A 19,578-nucleotide genomic window follows, 5' to 3' on the forward strand; every position below is an offset into this window, starting at 1 on the left:
CTGTGCAGGAGGATACAGGGACAGACTTGACCCAGGAAACACCTGAGATATGGCCCTACTGTTCAGGGTGCCAGTCCCTAAATGCCAATGCTATTCTTCCCTGATCCCACCATAGGGTGAGCCCAGGAGATGGGAGGGTGGCTGCTGGTGTAAAATCACTGTGATTCTAGGCCCTACCCCCATCCTCCAGTCTCTTTGTCATCCTATCCCTGGGAAGGATTGAGATCTCTGGAATAAGGTCAAAGATCTCTTCCATGGGAACAGCCGAACTTAAGAGCTCGAGAGCATTAGGAGGCCTTGAGGAGTGAAAGCAGTCTCTGTTCACCCTCTCCCTATGACTGGTTGATGGGTTTTCTCCAAAGCTCTAACTCTTTTTTAAAAGGACTTAGCAGCCATATAAATAGCTTGCCTGAACCCTGGCATCTTCACTGTGCCCTGCTACCACCCCACTCTGTCCAACCATCTGGAGAACATGTCTAGCAGGTAAGTAACTGCAAGTGGTTTTATTTTCACCTCTCCAGTGGAATCTGGGAGCATCATTGTTCCAAGGGAGGCCAGCAGCTGACTTCACTGTTCAGGAGTTTCTGGGAAGAATCTTTTCTAGTTCTATAAATTAGATCAGATTTGGGGGGGATTCTGTTCTGAAAGTGCAAGGATTTTTGTCTGTCTTAGAATAAGCAAAAAATAAGTAAGTCCTTTCCTACCAGTCAAGGGATGTACCACAGGATCAGGTGAGGAGGCTGATGGGGGCAAAGGATGACAGTGAGAGTCACCTAGACTTTTCCATTAAGAACAAATTTCTGAATCTTATAACCAGAAGGACTTTGACTGAGGCTACTATCGATGCCACCTTTATGCCATCCACAATATAGATGGTAAGGATGAGGATGGTTACAGTATAAAAAAAATCATTGGCTCTTGAATCAGAGGACCAAGATTCAAATGTGACCTTGGATGCTCTGTGATTTGGGGCAAATTTTTTAGTCTCTGGACCTGTTCTGAGCCTTCTCTTGTCTTAAAGAAAGGTGTACGAGATAACCTCTGAAGCTACTCTCATTGCTAGATCTGTGACCCTTATAAGAAAAGATGACATTTCTATAAGGCTTTGAGATGGACAGACATTAGTTGATTTAATTCTTGCAAGAACACAAAGTAGATAGGAGAGAAATAGTTATAGAAATAGAGGGGCAGCTAGGGATGCCAGAGTTCACAGAGCATTGGGCAGGAATCAAGAAGATTCCTATCCCTGAATTCAAATCTGGCCTCAGACACTTCTTAGCTGTGTGACCCAAGGCAAGTCACTTATTTGCCTCAGTTTCTTCATCTTCAAAATGATCTGGAAGAGGAAATGATAAACTACTCCATCTTCTCTGCCATGAAAACCTAAAACAGGGTCATGAAGAGTTGGACACAACAAAATGATGGAACAACAATATATACATATATATATATATACATATATATATATGTATGTATGTGTATATGTGTGTACATATATAGTATATGTATGTATGTATGTATATATGTGTGTGTATATATATATACACACACACAAATACACATTTGTATATCTAGAGTGCCATAGATGTGTGTACATATACACACATGTGTGTATGTACAAATATAAGCAAACATACTTATCTATGTACATCTACAAAGCTACATGGCAAAGTGGGAGAATTCTGGGCCTAGAGTCAGGAAGACCTGAATTCAAATTTTGCTTCTAACACTTACTAGCTTTGTGACTCTAGGCAACTCACTAAATCTCTGTGCCTCGTTTTCTTCACCTGTACAATGGGTATAATAATAGCATTTACCTCCAGGGTTGCTGAAAGGATCACTATATGCTTAAAAGCTCTGTGCAAACTTTGAATCAATCTATAAATGTCACCTTTCCATTATGATGACTCCCTAGTGGAACTGTCATTTTACGGAGGGAACATGAAATCTCATGAGACTGGTGACTCCGGGCTCAAAGGAGGGATGGCTTCAGATGGTAAATGCAGGATAAAGTGGCCATTCCTCCTGCTAAGAGCCCTGGGGAAGGGAAGCAAGCCAGGGAACTAGAGAATGAGCAATGAAGCTGGAGAAAAGAACCCTGATCTCAAGTCCCATGTGTGTCCAAACTAACTCAGTGAGCTTTGGTCAAGCCACTTGACTTCTGGGATGCTGACATCATCAATCTTTAACTGAAAGGGGCCTTGGAGGTTGTCCAGACCATGGGGCCAGCACGCCAAGCCCAAAACCCTCTGGAGTTAGCCAAACCAGATGTAAATGCAATTGGAAGATATTAACAAAATAAATTTACAAAAATACATAGATATTGTTAACTTAGATTAACATAGATAATGTTAACTTATGAATTTCCAAGTCAGAATGCAGATGCAGGGTCTGTTTCTCTGCCCCTCCCTGCCACTAAAACTGAAAATGGGCAGGCAAATGACTTGGCCCCGTATTGGTAGTGCTCAGAAGACAATGTATTTGTATCTAGGTGCTCTGACTCATTCCACTAAATGAGCCCTAAGATACCGGGGCAGATAATCCAAACAAAGCTTTCTATGCTGAGATCCCCAACTCTCAAAGATCCCAGGGATGATTTCAGAGATCTGTGAACTGGATGGGAAAAAAGATTTTTCTCTTCATCAGCCTTTGATTGACACAGAGCTTTTCCTTTAATTATTTAAAAACATGGTCGTGAGACCCCAAGGCTTCCCTGGATTGATTGTCCAGGAGGGGACTGTCATCTAAACAGAGTAGGAAACTAAGTCCCAGAGAAGTGATGTCAGTGAATTACCATGGTCACAATCACATAGAAGGATTTCTAAGATTTTTTTCCATTGACACCAAAGAAGCATCTGTCTTTCCAGGTGGTTAATGGCTGGATCAGTGACTCACTCACCTGAACAATGATGGTTCTCCTCCTTCCAGGGGCTGTCAACTCTTCAGCCTAACTTTGTGCTGAAGGGTCAGCTCCCCAACCCCTCCCCACCTCCCATAATTGACTTTTTCCTCTGGGTTTTCTTTGGAAAAATAACATTGACTTATTCCTGACTCTTGACCCATTTCAGAATTGAGCACCCAGCTGCAGGCTACAGGAAGCTTTTTGAAACTGTGGAAGAGCTGTCTTCACCACTCCCAACTCATGTCCAAGGTGGGTCCCCCCCCTTCTCTCTTCCCCTATTGATGAAACTTGAGCATTTTAAGAAAAGCACCTTGTGTCTCCTCTGGGCTCTTCTTAGTATAGAAGATGAAGAGACCACAAGCCATTGAAGTGATATCAAAGAGACAATTTATGGCATTAATGGAGAGTCTCTGGGGAAATACCTTCAATTTAGAGGCAGGGCTAACAGGACCTCAGATTTAAGAGAATTTAGAGATCATCCAGAACAACTTTAATTTTTTAGAAAAGCCTGAAAAAAACTTACATGAACTGATGCTAAGCGAAGTGAGCAGAAAACAAGGGAATATTGTAACACAGCAATAAGATAATTTGATAATCTAGTGTGGTGGATATGGCTCTTTTCAACAATGGGATCATTCAGGCCAATTCCAACAGATTTGGGATAAAAAGAGCCACTCAGAGAGAGAACTATGGAGACTGAATGTGGATCAAAGCATAGTATTTTCAGTTTTTTCTGTTGTTGTTGTTCTTGTTGTTTGCTTGATGTTTTTTCCTTCCTCATTTTTCCCTTTTCGATTTGATTTTTCTTGTACATTGTGAATATGAAATTTATTTAGAAGAATTGCACAGATTCAACCTATATTAGATTGTTTGCTGTCCAGGATGGGAAAGGATTAAAAGAAAGAGAATGTTTGAATGTTGAAAACTATCTTAGCATATATTTGGAAAAATAAAATAATATTAAAATAATATTTAGTATTTTCCCCAATCATATGTTAAAACAATTTTTAATATTTTAGTTTTTTCCAGTTTTAAATTCCAAATATGAACTATCCCTTATTTCACCCCTCCCTAAGATGATAAGCAATCTGATTTAGGTTACATGTGTATAATCCTGTAAAACATTTTCATATTAGTAATTTTGTAAAAGACTTAAGATAAGTAACATGGAAGGAAGGAAGGAAGGAAGGAAGGAAGGAAGGAAGGAAGGAAGGAAGGAAGGAAGGAAGGAAGGAAGGAAGGAAGGAAGGAAGGAAGGAAGGAAGGAAGGAAGGAAGGAAGGAAGGAAGGAAGGATGAAAGAAAGGATGAAAGGAATGAAGGAAGGAAGGAAGGAAGGATGAAAGGAAGGAAGGAAGGAAGGAAGGAAGGAAGGAAGGAAGGAAGGAAGGAAGGAAGGAAGGAAGGAAGAAGGAAGGAAGAAGGAAGGAAGGAAGGAAGGAAGGAAGGAAGGAAGGAAGGAAGGAAGGAAGGAAGGAAGGAAGGAAGGAAGGAAGAACGAAGGAAGGAAGGGAAGGAGGGAGGGAGGGAGGAAAAGAAGGAGGGAGGGAGGAAGGAAATGAAAAATAATATATTCCAGTCTGTATTTAGTCAATGTCAGTTCTTTTTCTGGAGGCAGATAACTTGTTTCATCATGAATCCTTTAGAACTAATGTTGCCAAGAATAGTTGTCATTCAAACAGTTCTTCATGAAATAAAATGGTTGTTACTTGTACAATGCTCTCCTGGTTCCACTCATTTCATTTTGTATCAGTTCATATAAGCTTTACCAGGTTTTTCTGAAATCAGTCTTGTAATTTCTCAGATCACAATAATATTTCATTGTAATCATATACTACAACTTGCTCAGCCATTCCTTAATTAATGGGCATCCTTTCAAATTCCAATTCTTAACTACCATAAAAAGAGCTGCTGTAACTATTTCTGTACAATTGGTTCTTCCTTCTGCAACACTGGTCTTTTTTATTCATCTCTTTGTGATACAGATCTAAGAGTGGCATTAGTGGATCAAAGCATATGCACAGTTCCAAATTGCTCCCCATTATAATTAGATCACTTCACTACTCTATCAATAATATATTCATGTCCCACTTTTTCCACATCACCTCCAACATTCATCATTTTCCTTTTTTTGTCACATTAACCATCTGATATATGTGAGATGGAGCCTCAGAGTTGTCTTAATTTACATTTCTCTAATCAATAGTGATTCAGAGCACTTTTTCCTATGATTATAGATTATTTTGGTTTCTTTGTCTGAAAATTGCTTTTGACCATTTATCAATTGGAGAATTGCACGTATTCATGTAAATTTGATTCAGTTCTCTATATATTGGAGAAGTAAGGCCTTCATCAGAGATATTTCCTGTAAAAATTTCCCCCAGTTTTTTGTTTCCTTATAATTTTTGTTATATTGGTTTTCTTTATGCGAAATCTTTTTTATTTTATGCAATCAAAATATTTTTTATATTTCAGTGAATCTTGTTTGATCCCAAATTCTTCCCTTATCCATAGAACTGACAGGTAAACTATTCCATCTCTCAATTTGCTCATGTGTAAATCATGTACCCATTTTGACCTTATCTTGGTATATGGTATTAGATGTTGATCTGTAGCCAGTTTCTTCCATACTGTTTTCCAGTTTTCCGGGCAGTTTTTTTTTGTTTGTTTTTTTGTAAAATAATGAGTTCTATCCCCACAGGTTGGATCTTTAGGTTTTCACATACTAGATTACTATAGTCACTTACTATAATGTATTATGTACTTGACCTAATCCACACTTTACTTCTTAGCCAATACCAGATTATTTTGATAATAACCACTTTATATACTGTTTGAGATCTCCTATATCTAGATCACTTTCCTTCCCATATTTTTCAATGGTTCCCTAGACATTCTTGACCTTTTGTTCAGCTAATTTTGTCATTTTTCCAGCTCTATAAAATAATTTTGAGGAGTTTTATTATATGGAATTAAATAAATACATCGATTTGGGTACAATAGTTTTTATTTCATCTCCTTGGACTACCTATGAGCAATTTAGATTTTTCTAGTTGTTTAGATCTGGTTTTATTTATGTGAAAAAAGTGGTTTTTAGCTGTGTTCATATAGTTCCTGGGTTTGTCTTGGCACATAGATTCTGGGCAAGTTATTTCATCTGAATCTCAATTTCCTCAGCTGCCCACTGGGACAGAGCACCTTCTAGGAAAGGGCAGAACTAGACTTGGGTCTGTGTTTCAATACAGAAATATTAGTGAGAAAACAGGTGCTATTGATGCAGGCCAGCAGCTCCTCTGAAGAAGAATACCTTCAAGACTTTTTCTGAATCCTACAGCTGATTATGTATCAAAGGCAGAACAGGAACCCAAATCTACCCCCTTTCTGCTTCTTTAAAAATGAGAACCTGATGGAGATAGTCACTTCCCCAATGTCTCGGGATGTCTTGGGGCTGAAACAAGAAACTAAAGAAGTTTGTAAGCTTTGGAGTACTGAAAAGGGAATTTGGATTTGAATCCCACTTCTGACATTTGCTACCTTGGACAAACCAAATGAAGTTCCCTAAGATCTCACTTTCCTTATCTGTCAAAAGAGGGATTTGGACCAGACAGTCCTCTGGGCTCCTATCCAACTTATCTGTACAATGCTGCCCTCTGTCCTTGCTCTCTTGGAAAGCACAGATGACATCTATATTCCCCTGTGAAGTATCACCATGTTAGCCACCTCGACCTCTTTATCAATCCCTGTACCTGTCCTGCATTGGGCTTCTTGTGCAGAGATTTAAGGCAAGTCAGGCCCTGTGTGAGCAGTGCTAACTGAGTGATTGCCATTCCTAACATTGAGGAAGCACTTCCTGTGGGCTTTGAGGCATCCACAGCTTGACTGGGCTGCTCCAGTGCCTTTTACTTCAGTGTATTACCTTAACAAAATACATCCATTGACACTTCCTCGTCACAACTAAGCTGACCTCAGAAGTCTGTGACTCTGGGACCTCATGCCTCTATTCCACATCTGCCACCGAGCCAGGCAAAGACAAGAAAGTAGCCTGAGCCCACTTCTCTGCATCTGTAACTCTCCTGTGGAGCCCCTAAAAGGCAGTCCATCTTCACTTTCTGTCTCACCCAGGCACCAGCATCCTAGTTCAAGTGTTCTACAAGTCAATCTGTCAATCAATAATTAGTGAACTTTTATTAAGTACTGACTCTGTGCTGGGTGCTGGGCATTGGGCAAGCTCTGGGATTCAAAAAAGTCAAAGGATAATCTGTCCTCAGGGAGTTCATATTCTGGTCTAAAATGGGCATTCCCCAGCTGGGATTCGAGCTGGGACTCAGCAGGATTTGCTCTTGTCCCCCTTGTTCGTAGGCAGAATTCCGCCATGGCTCGCTGGCAGCCTCCTTCGATGTGGGCCTGGCCTGTTTGAAGTTGGAAATGAGCCGTTTTATCATCTGTTTGACGGGCAAGCCCTCCTCCATAAGTTTGACTTTAAGGAAGGCCGGGTCACGTATCATAGAAGGTAAGTGAGGGAGGGAAGGTCAAGACTACCAACCTTAGAGGATCACAGGTAGTTGGGGGACTCAATAAGGAAGCCCTGAATTCAAATCCAGCCTCAGACACTTACTAGCTGGGTGACCCTGGCCCCATCACTTTACCTCTGTCTCTTAATAGAGGAATAATAATAGTGCCTACCTCATGCAGTGATCATAAAGATCAAATGAAAGACAATTGTATATAGTGAGTGCTATATACATACTTATTCTCTCCCTCTCTCCTCATAGATTTGGAACTTGAAGTACCTTTAGAGGGCATAGCATTTTAGGGACAGGGAAACTGAGGCAGAAGAAAGATTTGAACCCAGATCCTCTGCCTACAAAAACTAATACCCATTTCGTTCTAATAGGCTAGAAGGCAGGAGTCTCATTCTGAGATTGGATGTTTTCCGGACCGTTGTCTGACTGTGGGCCGTCCCCTGGCCTCCCCTGACAAGGGGCTCCCTCTCTCGGAAGCCTTCCTTGCCCTTTTACTCTAAGGTCATCAAGGAGCGCTTCCTCAGGGGAGATGATGCCGTCTAGGTGCAGCTTGAGTCTGATGCTGCTCCTGCGCTCCCTCCTCTTTCCAACTCGGAGTGGGGACGCGTGAGCCCTCCCCCCCCCCCCCCCCCAGACATTCAGGAGCTGCGCTTCTCGCTCTCGTTGCCCAGGTTCATCCGCACGGACGCCTACGTGAGAGCCATGACGGAGAAAAGGATCGTCCTGACGGAGTTCGGCACCTGCGCCTTCCCGGATCCGTGCAAAAACATCTTCTCCAGGTGGCTGGGCGGGCCGGCGGCTTCTCTGCGCCCGCTTAGCTCGGCTGCTCTCGCTCGCTCAGGGAGAGCCGCCGGCCTCACCCTCCGCTTGCTTCCTCAGGTTCTTTTCTTACTTTCGAGGCGTGGAGGTCACGGACAATGCCCTGGTTAACGTCTACCCGGTGGGAGAAGATTACTACGCCTGCACCGAGACGAACTTCATCACCAAGATCAACCCGGACACTCTGGAGACCATCAAGCAGGTAGAGCTGGGCGCTCCGCTCAACTCCCTCCCGTGTCTGCCTCTAGACGGGGATTCCACTGCTCGGATGACGCCCGGTGCGGAAATCCCCTCTGCTCAGGCTCTTTGGCAGCTTATATGCATTTAGAGTTCGAGAGCTGTCCAAGGTACCAAGGTGCAGAGGCAGAATTTGAATTCGAGCTAAAGAACTGTCCAAGGTACCAAGGTGCAGGGGCAAAATTTGAATTCAGACCAAAGGGCTGTCCGAGGTACCAAGGTGCAGAGGCAGAATTTGAATTCGAGCTAAAGAACTGTCCAAGGTACCAAGGTGCAGGGGCAGAATTTGAATTCAGACCAAAGGGCTGTCCGAGGTACCAAGGTGCAGAGGCAGAATTTGAATTCAGACCAAAGGGCTGTCCGAGGTACCAAGGTGCAGGGGCAGAATTTGAATTCAGACCAAAGGGCTGTCTGAGGTACCAAGGTGCAGAGGCAGAATTTGAATTCGAGCTAAAGAGCTGTCCAAGGTACCAAGCTAACCAAAGTACAGAGGCAGAATTTGAATTCAGACCAAAGGGCTGTCCGAGGCCCCAAGGTGCAGGGGCAGAATTTGAATTCAGCCCTTCCTGACCAGAAGATTAACCCTCTGTGTACTATGCAACAATGCTTTGGGAGAAATTGCTATTTCAATAGCAAATGTGCAGATCCATTAAAAATGACTACACACACACACAAAAAAAAGATGTACTTCTTTACAGGATCTTAATAGTACAAGATCCATAACCTTACTTATAAATAAGATGGAATTAGGGAATCTCTCCTGGGCTCAGGTGAGACTGTGCTCATGGGTGCCAGGTCATGCAAGCTTAGTTTTATATGAACATTTTGACCTTGTTGTGGTATGTGTGTAATGTGTCAGTCTAAACCTAATGTCTGCCCAACTGCCTTCCAGTTTTTCATAAAGCTTTTGAATTCTTTCCCAAGGTTTTTTTGTCTTTTCAAATTTCTCTTAATTATATGTTGTTGGGTCCAGTTGTTTCTGATTCTTACTTATCTAGGAACAAATGAAAACAAGATCACAAATTTAGACAAAGAGGGGCCCAGAAAAGCCATGTAGTACAGTCTCCTCGTTTTCCAGATAAGGAAACTGAAGCCAGGACAATCTAGGGACATTAGTGGGTAATATGTATCAGAGGGAGGATTTGAACTTGGATCCCCCAACTCTTAACTTTAACTCTCTCTCCACCATATCATGGGCTGACTTTTATATCAAACAGTACTGAAAATTACTGCTTTACAATATAGTATGAAGTCTAGATGGCTTGTTCCCCTTCCATTATACTTTGCTTTTCTTTCTGTTATTTCCCTTGAAGTTCTAGATCTTTTGTTCCTACAGATCAATTCTTCTATTATCTTGTCAAGCTCCACAGAATAGAATTTAATTGGTATTTGCTGTCCTGTAGGTTGACCTTTGCAACTATGTCTCAGTCAATGGTGCATCAGCTCATCCCCACATCGAAAATGATGGAACTGTTTATAACATTGGCAACTGCTTTGGAAAGAACTTTTCTCTTGCTTACAATATTGTCAGGATTCCTCCCCTACAAGCAGGTACACTCACAGGCTGGACCCTTCCTTAAACAAACTTGTCCAAGTGTGAGAAATGTGTCAGGGCTATGGGATGATAGAGCTAGTTGTCTGCACTGGGTCTGGTATCCCTAAAATCACTTTTCAGAATCACAAGTCTCCTTTGATTCCCTAAAGAGCTCAATGGCTTCACTGGAAATTTGTTGAATTGAAGTTTCAATTAAATTCAATCCTAATTTAATAAAAATTAACTAAATGCAGAGAACTGTATTAGGCACTGGGAGTACAAAGTCAAAAACAAAACAAAACACAAGTTCCTCAAGGAAGCAAATGCAAGATAATACAAAATAATTTCAGGACAGGAAAGTACTAATCACTGCTAAAGAACTGGGAAGGTCTTCCATAGTAGGAAGCACCTGCATAGAAATGCTATGAGATACAACTAAGGATCACAAAGACTTCCTGTACAAGGAGGATCATTGTGTAGGTAGAATTGTTTGGGAAACAGCTTTGGGATTGGTTTGACTGAACTAAAGAGTGCTGGAGAGAAGTCACATGAATAAGACAAGAAAGATTAGGGGAATTTGGGAAGGGAGGAATTTAAATCCCTGACTAACCAGGAAGCTCTGGAGAATTTTTGAATGGGGTGGAGGAAAGGGAGGAAATCAGGTCAGATCCATATTTTAGGGAAGTCAGCTTTGTGTTATGTGAAAGACAAGCTGGAGAAGGAAGAGATTAAAGCAGAGAAACCCTTTAGCTGATGATTGCTATATTTCCTATGGAGATGAGTGGGACTTTAAGTTGGTCTGATGAGAGAGGAAAAAAAAATGTGAGGAACAATGAGATTAAAATATCTTAGCAAACAAATGGATTTGGCTCAGGACAGGCTCTGCAAAGCACAAACTGAAAATGTCCTTTTATTGAACACGAGATTTTAAATTCTCAGACTCCTTCACAAGAGAGTTTATATCAGCCTTGAAAAAATGACTTTATTTTAGACAAAGAAGACCCAATAAACAAGTGTGAGGTGGTCGTCCAATTTCCCTGTAGTGATCGGCTGAAACCATCTTACGTCCACAGGTAAATCAAGAGCCCTTTTCAGATTCAAGGGAAAAAAAAGGGAGCACTTTTAGCATCTTCCCTGCCTTTGAGCAAACTTGAACATAGTATTTCCCGGTAGTCAGATACATGTAGGTGCAGATAACTATGTTAGTAAGCCCTTCCTTTGCAAGTAAACTTCATGAGTGTGTTGATTTCTACCCTTGGGCAGCAGCCCTCCTGCCTCACATGCTCCCATTGTATTTCTCCATAGCTTTGGGCTGACTCCAAATTACATCGTTTTTGTGGAAACACCAGTCAAAATTAACCTACTCAAGTTCCTTTCCTCCTGGACCCTTTGGGGAGCCAACTACATGGATTGCTTTGAGTCCAATGAAACCATGGGGGTGAGCACCATCCTTGCTAAGTATTCTGGGAGAGTTGTCCCAAGGGCACTTTCTAACTCTTTTCCCATTTTCCAAGGTGTGGCTTCATGTAGCTGACAAAAACCAAGGCAAGTACCTCAACAACAAATACAGAACATCCTCTTTTAACCTCTTCCATCACATTAACACATATGAAGAGGGCAACTTCCTGATTGTGGATCTCTGCTGCTGGAAAGGGTAAGAACAGAAAAGCACTACAAGGATTGTCATCATCTCTGGGTCCCCTGGATATCCTAGATAGCCCTTTATGGGCATTTGTCTCACTCAGAAACAAGAGATTGTTCTTCTATAACTAAAGCCTACCCATCTGCTCCAGGCACTCTCTCTGTGTCTGCAATCTCTGAATCTATTGTTATGTCTATCTTGATAACTATATTTCATTGTGATTCCTTTGTTTTATGCATTTAAGAACATGATTCTGAGAAGGGCTCACTAACCTTCTCCAGACTTTTACCTAAGGGATCTAGAACACAAAATAGGTTAAGAACATTTGATATTGTTCAATCCCCTCATTTCACAGATGAGATTTCACCAAGCCCAAGTTGTCTTAGGAATACCATAGAATCATGGAGCCATCTTGTCCAACACTCTCATTTTACAGTTGAGGGACCTGAGCTCCAGTAACCACATATTCACCAACCAGTAATATCTTCTGAAGCACAAGTGATTTGATCAGGGAGAGAGAACTGTTTACCTAGAGTCATCCCCCCAAGAAATGGTGTCTGAAGCTTATACAGTAAGAGTCTTAAGTTAGCTAGTGGAATTGTAGATAGTTCTGGACACCAGATTTCAAATCCTGCCTCAGATACTAATGTATCAGGGATGCATGGCCAGCCACTTAGCTATGCTCAGCCTCAGTTTCCTCTTCGGTTAAAATGGGGTAATAACACATAGTTTATAGAATTGTTGTGAGGATTATGTATAGAACTTTTCAGGCCCTCCAATGCCCAAGATAATTGGCTCTTATAATTACTAGAATAGTTCACCTTTTTCTTCCATAACAGCCCATTTTGGTGCATGATGTAGAGGTAGAGTTCAGACCTGGTAGGGGATGGCAAACCTGTCAAACAGAAACAAATCTGGCTAAACCTGAAGACATTAGTCCCCAGGGGGCTGGCCAAAGAGCAGCTAATGAAGACTCGGTATTAGGGTTTGGAGGAAATGGGAAGTGAGTGGTTCAAGGAGGAATTATCCACCAGGCCATGCACATGGTCAACTCCATGTGGCAGAATGCAGGCCCTTCTGCCGCATCTTAGAGATTGCCTCAGGTGTTGTCATTTCTTCAAAGATAGGTAGATGACTTAGACATATGTAGCCAAGGAGACTTGAGCTCCTCCTGTGCCCTCAGATACTTCCCCAGCCAGCCATGCAGCCCTTCCACCTCAGATCTGCTTCTGTAAAAAAGGGATAAAACCAGTACCTGCTTCCTAGCCTGGACAAGTTATACAAAGCACTTGAGGAATCATAAAGCACTGTTCACATGTTTGTTGTTACTCTGCTCACATTGGAATTCTTCCCTCAACAGATTTGAGTTCGTTTATAATTACTTGTATTTAGCCAATTTACGGGAGAACTGGGAGGAGGTCAAAAGAAACGCCACAAAGGCTCCCCAACCTGAAGTTCGGAGATATATCCTTCCTGTGGTTATTAACAAGGTAATTTCTCCAAAGTAGCTCCAGGCATGTTAGGTGATCCCTGATATGGTAGGCTGGCTTTCCTTCCTCATAGAGTGTGTATATACCCTCCATGGGGGCCCTGAACTTCAAACATAATTTGGACATTGTGTCCAAATAGAGACACAATGGAAGGATCCCTGGGGTCTGGGAATCCAATCCTGCCCCCAAGGCCCAAGACCTGTGACATCTTGTCCAAGTCATTGGACTTAAGGTTTACTTCCTAAGCCCTCTGCCTGGGAGGAATTTGTTCCCAGCTTTGCTTTTGTTTGATCATGTGTGGGAATGACGTCCTCCATGGTCACCAGTGGGTTCCTGTCTATTTCAATAGAACTCTTATTCATTTTTTTCTGATATTCTATTCATGGCTAAAGAGGTCCAATCCATTCTTGGTCCTTTTATAAGAAAACATTCATGAGGTCAAAGGCTGAGGCTGCCAGGGTGTCTGCAAACCCCTGGTGTCTGTCACGCCATATTCCTCAGCCATATTTTCCAACATGTAATGGGTCATCTTCATCACTCACCTTTGCATTGTATAGTAGTCACAGATTATCAAAACATGTTTTAGTTTAATTTGGAAATCATTCATCCAGGAAAGCAGAAAATCAGCAACACTGAATTGGGAACAAGGGAGAGGACTAGGATTACTTTTCCTTTTAGGTTCAATTTCCTCAGTGACTTCTCTCCACCCATTTTTCCCATTCTATATTTTGGGGAGCTTAAGGGAACTCTTGAGGCAGCTAAATGGCAAAATGCTTAGCCTTGCCCTTAGATAAGGAAGACCTCCATTTGAAACTGGCCTCAGACACTTAGTGACTGTGTGATTCTGGGCAAGTTTCTTTCCTTCTGTCTGCCTCAGTTTCCTGATCTGCAAATAGCACCTCCCTCACAGAGTTGTTGTGAGAATCAAATGAGCTAATGTTTGCAAAATGCAATGTCAACCTTAAGGTGCTTAGAGAAATGCTAGCCCTTATTTTGAGGTCACTTAGTCCAGCCCCATCATCATCTCTTTTCCTGCTTATTACTCCAGAGATGTTTTCACTACCAAGGCTAGGGCAGCCTCAAAGGTTGCTACACTTGAGAATATCAGCATCCCTGAGTTCTAATACTACCTCAAACATTCCCCAGATCTATGACCATGGACAGCTCACTAATAACTCAGAGCTTCAATTCCCTCATGAATAAAATGGGGATAATAACATAAAAACTCCATTCTGTCTCCCATAGTCATTGTGAGGGCAATACTTTCTTAGGAATTAATTTTATCATCTTAGCTTGGTCATATCTGCATAAGGCCACAATGGCAAAGGGAGACAAAGAAGTCAAGCCCAGAACCAGCCGCCATTTTGCTTCTCTTCTCTCATTGGCTTTGTTACTTTTTTTTTTTTTCCTAGGCTGACACAGGCAAGAATCTGGTGAGTTTGCCCAACACCACAGCAGCCGCTATTCTCCGTAGTGATGGGACCATCTGGCTGGAGCCCGAGGTCCTCTTCTCTGGGCCCCGCCAAGGTGAGGAGGTCAGCCATGCAGGGGACATGGGAGCTCCAACCCTACCAACATTAAATTCCACAAGCACTTACTCTGTGCCCAGAGCTGGGGATGCAAAGACAGCAGAAAAACCTTTCTGGCCCTCAGACAGCTTTTGGTCTCCTGAGATGTGTCCAGCTCATTGCTGTCTCATTTTAATCAAGTCTTGGTCATTTGCTAACTATTGGACTTGGCTAAGCTGTGTCATCTCTCTGGTTTCTTAGTTTCACCTATATAATTAACAGCATACTCAAACTCCTTTTGAAGAGAGGCATCTTATAAATGTGAGTTACTATCTGAAGGTCCTTGAATTACAGTCCTCCAAGCTGGTCTACAAATGAAAATATCAGACTTAGCTTTACACAGAGAACAAGCTTTAGGCCCACAGTTTGAATCAGAGTTCTTTGACCCCAATCTGGGCTCCTTCCATAGGATCTCTTCTATATTTTGCCGTTACTTCTCTGAAAAAAGTTCTAGATCTGGAAGGAGATGGCCTGAGCCCATTGACCTTGCAAATGATGCTGGGTAGATCATTTCACCCGGATGGACTTCACTTCCCATCTGCAAAATTAGGGTATTGAAGTCCACATCCTCACTCTTGGCATAGGGGAATGATTGTAGAATATGTGGTTCTTTCTTGGGCATGCTCTTTGCCCAAAGTCTAAATCATTGGGATTTTCTCAGTCCTCTTTAAATATGACTTTGTTTACTGGAGAAAACAAGTAAACCTGACCCTCCTGGGAAAAGATGGAGAAACCTCAATTCTAAATTTGAGAATTCTTATCAGATTTACCCTTTTATTATGAAGCCCAGTTTCTACCCAGGACTCAACAATATCTGAGGCCATTTTTATGTCCCACCCCCTCACACTTTCTAGCAGCATCCTGGAAGGAGACTGGCTGACCTTTTCTTTGCATCCCTGCAGTATAGCTCAGTGCCTGCCACACCCTGAATGATTTAAGAAATGCTTTTTCATTTTTTCTTTCATTCTTGTGTTTTTTTTTGCAGCTTTTGAATTTCCCCAAATCAATTATCACAAGTACGGTGGGAAACCCTACACATATGCCTACGGACTGGGACTGAACCACTTTGTTCCAGACAGGGTAATGGCTGGCACCAATTTGGGGGCAAACGGGTCCTGTATTCAAGTGTTCACTGGACTATTTTTGTGTTCTCTGCTTGCACAGCTTTGTAAGCTGAATGTCAAGAGCAAAGAAACATGGGTGTGGCAGCAGCCAGACTCTTATCCATCTGAGCCCATTTTCGTGTCACATCCAGATGCCCGTGAAGAAGATGATGGTAATGAAGACCAGAAATGGCATGCTAGGTCCCTGGGGAAGCCACTGCCCTTCTCAGTGTTTCTATTAGGGACCCTCAGTGACAGTCCCACCCTCCCAGGGTTGGTGTGAGTTCTGAACAAGGTAACATTCAGGAAGTGCTTCGCAAACCTCAGGGTGCTACGTAACAGTAGAGATTGTTATGAGGAGGAGAACTGTTCATTCCTGACGACCTCCAATGATAAGGAAGTGCATTTCACTTTTAGACACCTGATTTTTAGGAAGTTACCTCTTATTATAAAAAGATGACCTAGGTTGTACATGTGCATCTGGCCGGTACACTGGATAGAGCACTGGGAGGAAGACTCATTTTCATGAATTTAGTTGTAGCCTCAGACACTTAAAAGCTGTGTAATCCGGGGCAAATCACTTCCCCAAGTTTCCCTCGGTTTCCTCATTTGTAAGATGACCTGAAGAAGGAAATGGCAAACCACTCCTGAATTTCTGCCCCCAAAACTCAAATTCAGGACTCACAAAGAATAAGACACGAGTGAAATGGCCACAACAACAAAAGGTGAGGGAGGTGCAATCTGCAGCTCTGTTATTCTTCTTAAGGAAAGCAGGAGGTCAAGTCAGAAAATGTTAAATGGGAAAAGAGCGGCTCAGCCCCATCAATGCTGGGAAGCAGGTACTTCCTGCAGGTCTGCCCATTCCCATTTTATGGCAGAAGAAATAGGCTAGGAGGAGGTACTCCCACAGCTGCCCTTGGCAGCCTCCCCTTGCACTGTCCTAGGAGCTGGGTTTCGAGTGCTGGTGGGTATTTCTCCACATTTACACAGATTGCTTCCTGCCTGAAGTGTGTGACTGGGATTTTTTGATTTTGGTGATTCTCAAAGGTCAAATATGGAGGGAAAGTGATCAGTGACAAAAGGGCTTTGAACTACTGGCCCAGTTCCTCTAGTGTCGGATGCTATGGAGTCTTTTGCTACCTGGATCCACAGTCCTAAGCAGCTGGATTCCATAGCAGAAGTCAACAGACTTTAGCACTGGCACTACTTGGCCTGGAATTAGGAAGAAATGAGTCTAAATCCAGTTTCGGTCACCTAATCTCTGCCTCAGTTTCCTCCCCAGTAAAATGAACATATTTATATGTTCTTCTAGAATCAAATGAGATACTTGTAAAAAGCTTGGCACATTGGAAGGGCTATAGCAACATTCAATATTCACAACCCACCTCAGTCACTCACTAGCTGTGTGAACAAGGGCAAGTCATTTTACCTTGATGAGCCTCAGTTCCCTTCCCTATAAAATAGGGTTAATAAAAACACATCTCACCGGTAAAACGAGTGGATCAGATGAGAAACCGTAGGTAAGAAATAATAATAAATAATGCCCTGAGATCTGCAAAGTGCTTTGCAAATACTGCCTCATTGGATCCACACAGCCCTGTGAGATAGGTACCATTACTTCTGTTTACAATTGGGGAAATTGAGAGTTGAAGTGACTTGCTCAGGTTAAAAAGTACCTGGGGCTGGATTTGAACTCGGTCTTCCTGCCTTCAGGCCTGCCTGCTCCTTAGGATTTCATGAGTATAGGAACCTCCCAGATAAGGAAACCCCTTCCCAATGCTGGCCCTGTGCAATCAGCATCTTCTTTGTGCCTTACAATGGCAGAGCACTGAAGTTGTTGTTTGTCCTTTGTTCTCGAAGAGGACCCTGACATCAGGGAGGTGATGCCATGACATGCAAGAGAATTGGATTTGAGGAAGGGAGGGCTGGGCAAGGTCATCAGCCTCAGTTTCCCCTCTAGTGCTACCTGGATTCAGAAGCCAGATATTGGCATGAATGATCAGCCTGGGGGTGAGGGGCTGGTGGGAGAGTGAGACCTTTTTCTACCCTGCGGAGGTGCCTGCCCAAGGCCATAGGGGTCACCAAATGTCACCCGCAGGGCTGAACCAGGTCTTGAGGTCTCTACAGCTCCTCTCCACGTAGGCAGACAGTTTTCATGATGTGTACGCTCAGCTCTAACCAGCTCCCCCTGCTGTTGACCTCTGATTGGCAGGAGTGCTTCTGAGTGTGGTGGTGAGCCCCGGGGTTGGGCAGAAGCCTGCTTACCTCCTGGTCCTCAACGCTAAGGACATGACTGAAGTCGCCCGGGCCGAAGTGGAGATCAACATCCCTGTCACCTTCCATGGGCTGTTTAAAAAGCCCTGATCCCAGGTCACTCTTCCCCACCATCAAGACCCCCCAGTGACCCAGTCTTGTGATCTCCCTTGGCTTTACCACAAGCTCATAGAATGCCCCAAGGCTTTCCAGAAAATGCTGGGGGTCTCATATGGTGCTGGGCACATTCACTGCCCTCAAAAAGACCACCCATGGGAATCCCCCCAAACACCCACTTGGACAGACTCTATTGGACACACTTGAATGGTGGGAGTGTGGACATTATTAAAATGATTCCAAATACAAAACTATCTTTCAGCAGATCCATGTTGTCTCTCGGTGGCTCTGAGATCCACATTCAGGGGTCATTGATTCATGTGTAGTTCTGATGATGAGTCCCAGATCCCTGGTGAGGAGAGTGTGATGCAGTCAAGAGAGAGGGTTCTGGGTCAAAGAACTCCCTGTCAGGATTTCAGGTTCTTCCTTTGTAAAATCAGAGGTGGAACTCCACAATCCTTAAGTTTCCTTCTGGTTCCCAACCTACAATCTCCTGATTTATGGCCTTGGTGACGTGGGGCAGGTGATTTTCCCTCTTTTTCCCAGTGGTCATTGGGACACACAGGTGCTTGTGTGTCCAATGAGAGAGGTTGAGTTTGATGACACTTATAGTGTCTTTCTGATTGTCAGTAGATAGCGCTAAATAACATTGTTACAGATTGAGCACAGAGCTCTGGGGCTCACTCTCCCATCCCACTTGGATAAGCACATTGTGTCACCAGACCATGGCTCTCGCTTCTCCTTTCAGGATCCTAGGGATGACCTGAAGGGCTGAGAGGATCCCTCAACTCCCCCCCATATTAATCACCAGCTAATACCTCCCCAATATAATTAGATATAACAAGGATTTTTCACTGAGATGGTAGGGCCAAAAAAAGGTACAAGCTCTCAAACCAGGAGCAGAGCCCCTCTGCTTCTTTGATTCCTGTAGATCATGGCCTTAAACTGGAAATTAATTCTCCAAAATCATGGCTGACCACTGTGGAATCACTGCCTTCCCTGCAGGACCCAGTGTCTCAGCTGCTGGATCCTTTGACTGCTAGATTGGGTGAGTGGGTGCAACCTCAGGGCTAGCTCTTCAGTGTGCTCAGCAGCTGCTATCATGGGTAGAATCTGGTAGAATTGAAGTAGTTGGTCTTCTAGGGACTCTCCCAACCATTTGTAGTTCACAAAGTCATCAACTGCTCTCTTCTCTCTCTGATATTCATTCACCCAAAATCAGGGGGGGGAAAGCACATGGGAGCAGAAACAGGAAAGATAATGTATTCAGTGGGGAGAGAAGGGAACCATGACAGACATCCAGCTATACTGCTTGTACTGTGGCTCTCACCTCACTTCCAACTACCCTGTGAGGGACTTGCAAGAACTCTGGGAGTTCTTGCTTCAGTGAT

The 19,578-nt window shown here is 43.1% G+C and overlaps 1 protein-coding gene across 1 annotated transcript; it reads left to right on the top strand.

The window, feature by feature from the left end:
• Positions 1-443: 443 nt before the first annotated feature.
• RPE65 (retinoid isomerohydrolase RPE65) lies at positions 444-18,468 on the top strand. Its single transcript, XM_074264603.1, has 14 exons — positions 444-483; positions 3,069-3,151; positions 7,261-7,411; positions 8,096-8,203; positions 8,304-8,445; positions 9,884-10,031; positions 11,006-11,087; positions 11,320-11,452; positions 11,529-11,668; positions 13,017-13,146; positions 14,559-14,673; positions 15,700-15,794; positions 15,879-15,990; positions 18,030-18,468. Exons 1-14 carry the CDS (start codon positions 473-475, stop codon positions 18,179-18,181), a joined length of 1,602 nt encoding a protein of 533 aa, XP_074120704.1. The 5' UTR covers positions 444-472; the 3' UTR covers positions 18,182-18,468.
• Positions 18,469-19,578: the final 1,110 nt, after the last annotated feature.

This window comes from Sminthopsis crassicaudata, chromosome 4, assembly GCF_048593235.1.
Source record: "Sminthopsis crassicaudata isolate SCR6 chromosome 4, ASM4859323v1, whole genome shotgun sequence".
Taxonomy (NCBI): Eukaryota; Metazoa; Chordata; class Mammalia; order Dasyuromorphia; family Dasyuridae; genus Sminthopsis; species Sminthopsis crassicaudata.

What these genes read in the sequence shown, in the direction of transcription:
- RPE65 (XM_074264603.1), top strand. An exon ending in AAACCATCTTACGTCCACAG is followed by an intron (nt 11,088 to 11,319) that starts GTAAATCAAGAG and finishes ATTTCTCCATAG; the next exon opens with CTTTGGGCTGACTCCAAATT. An exon ending in CTTCTCTGGGCCCCGCCAAG is followed by an intron (nt 14,674 to 15,699) that starts GTGAGGAGGTCA and finishes TTTTTTTTGCAG; the next exon opens with CTTTTGAATTTCCCCAAATC.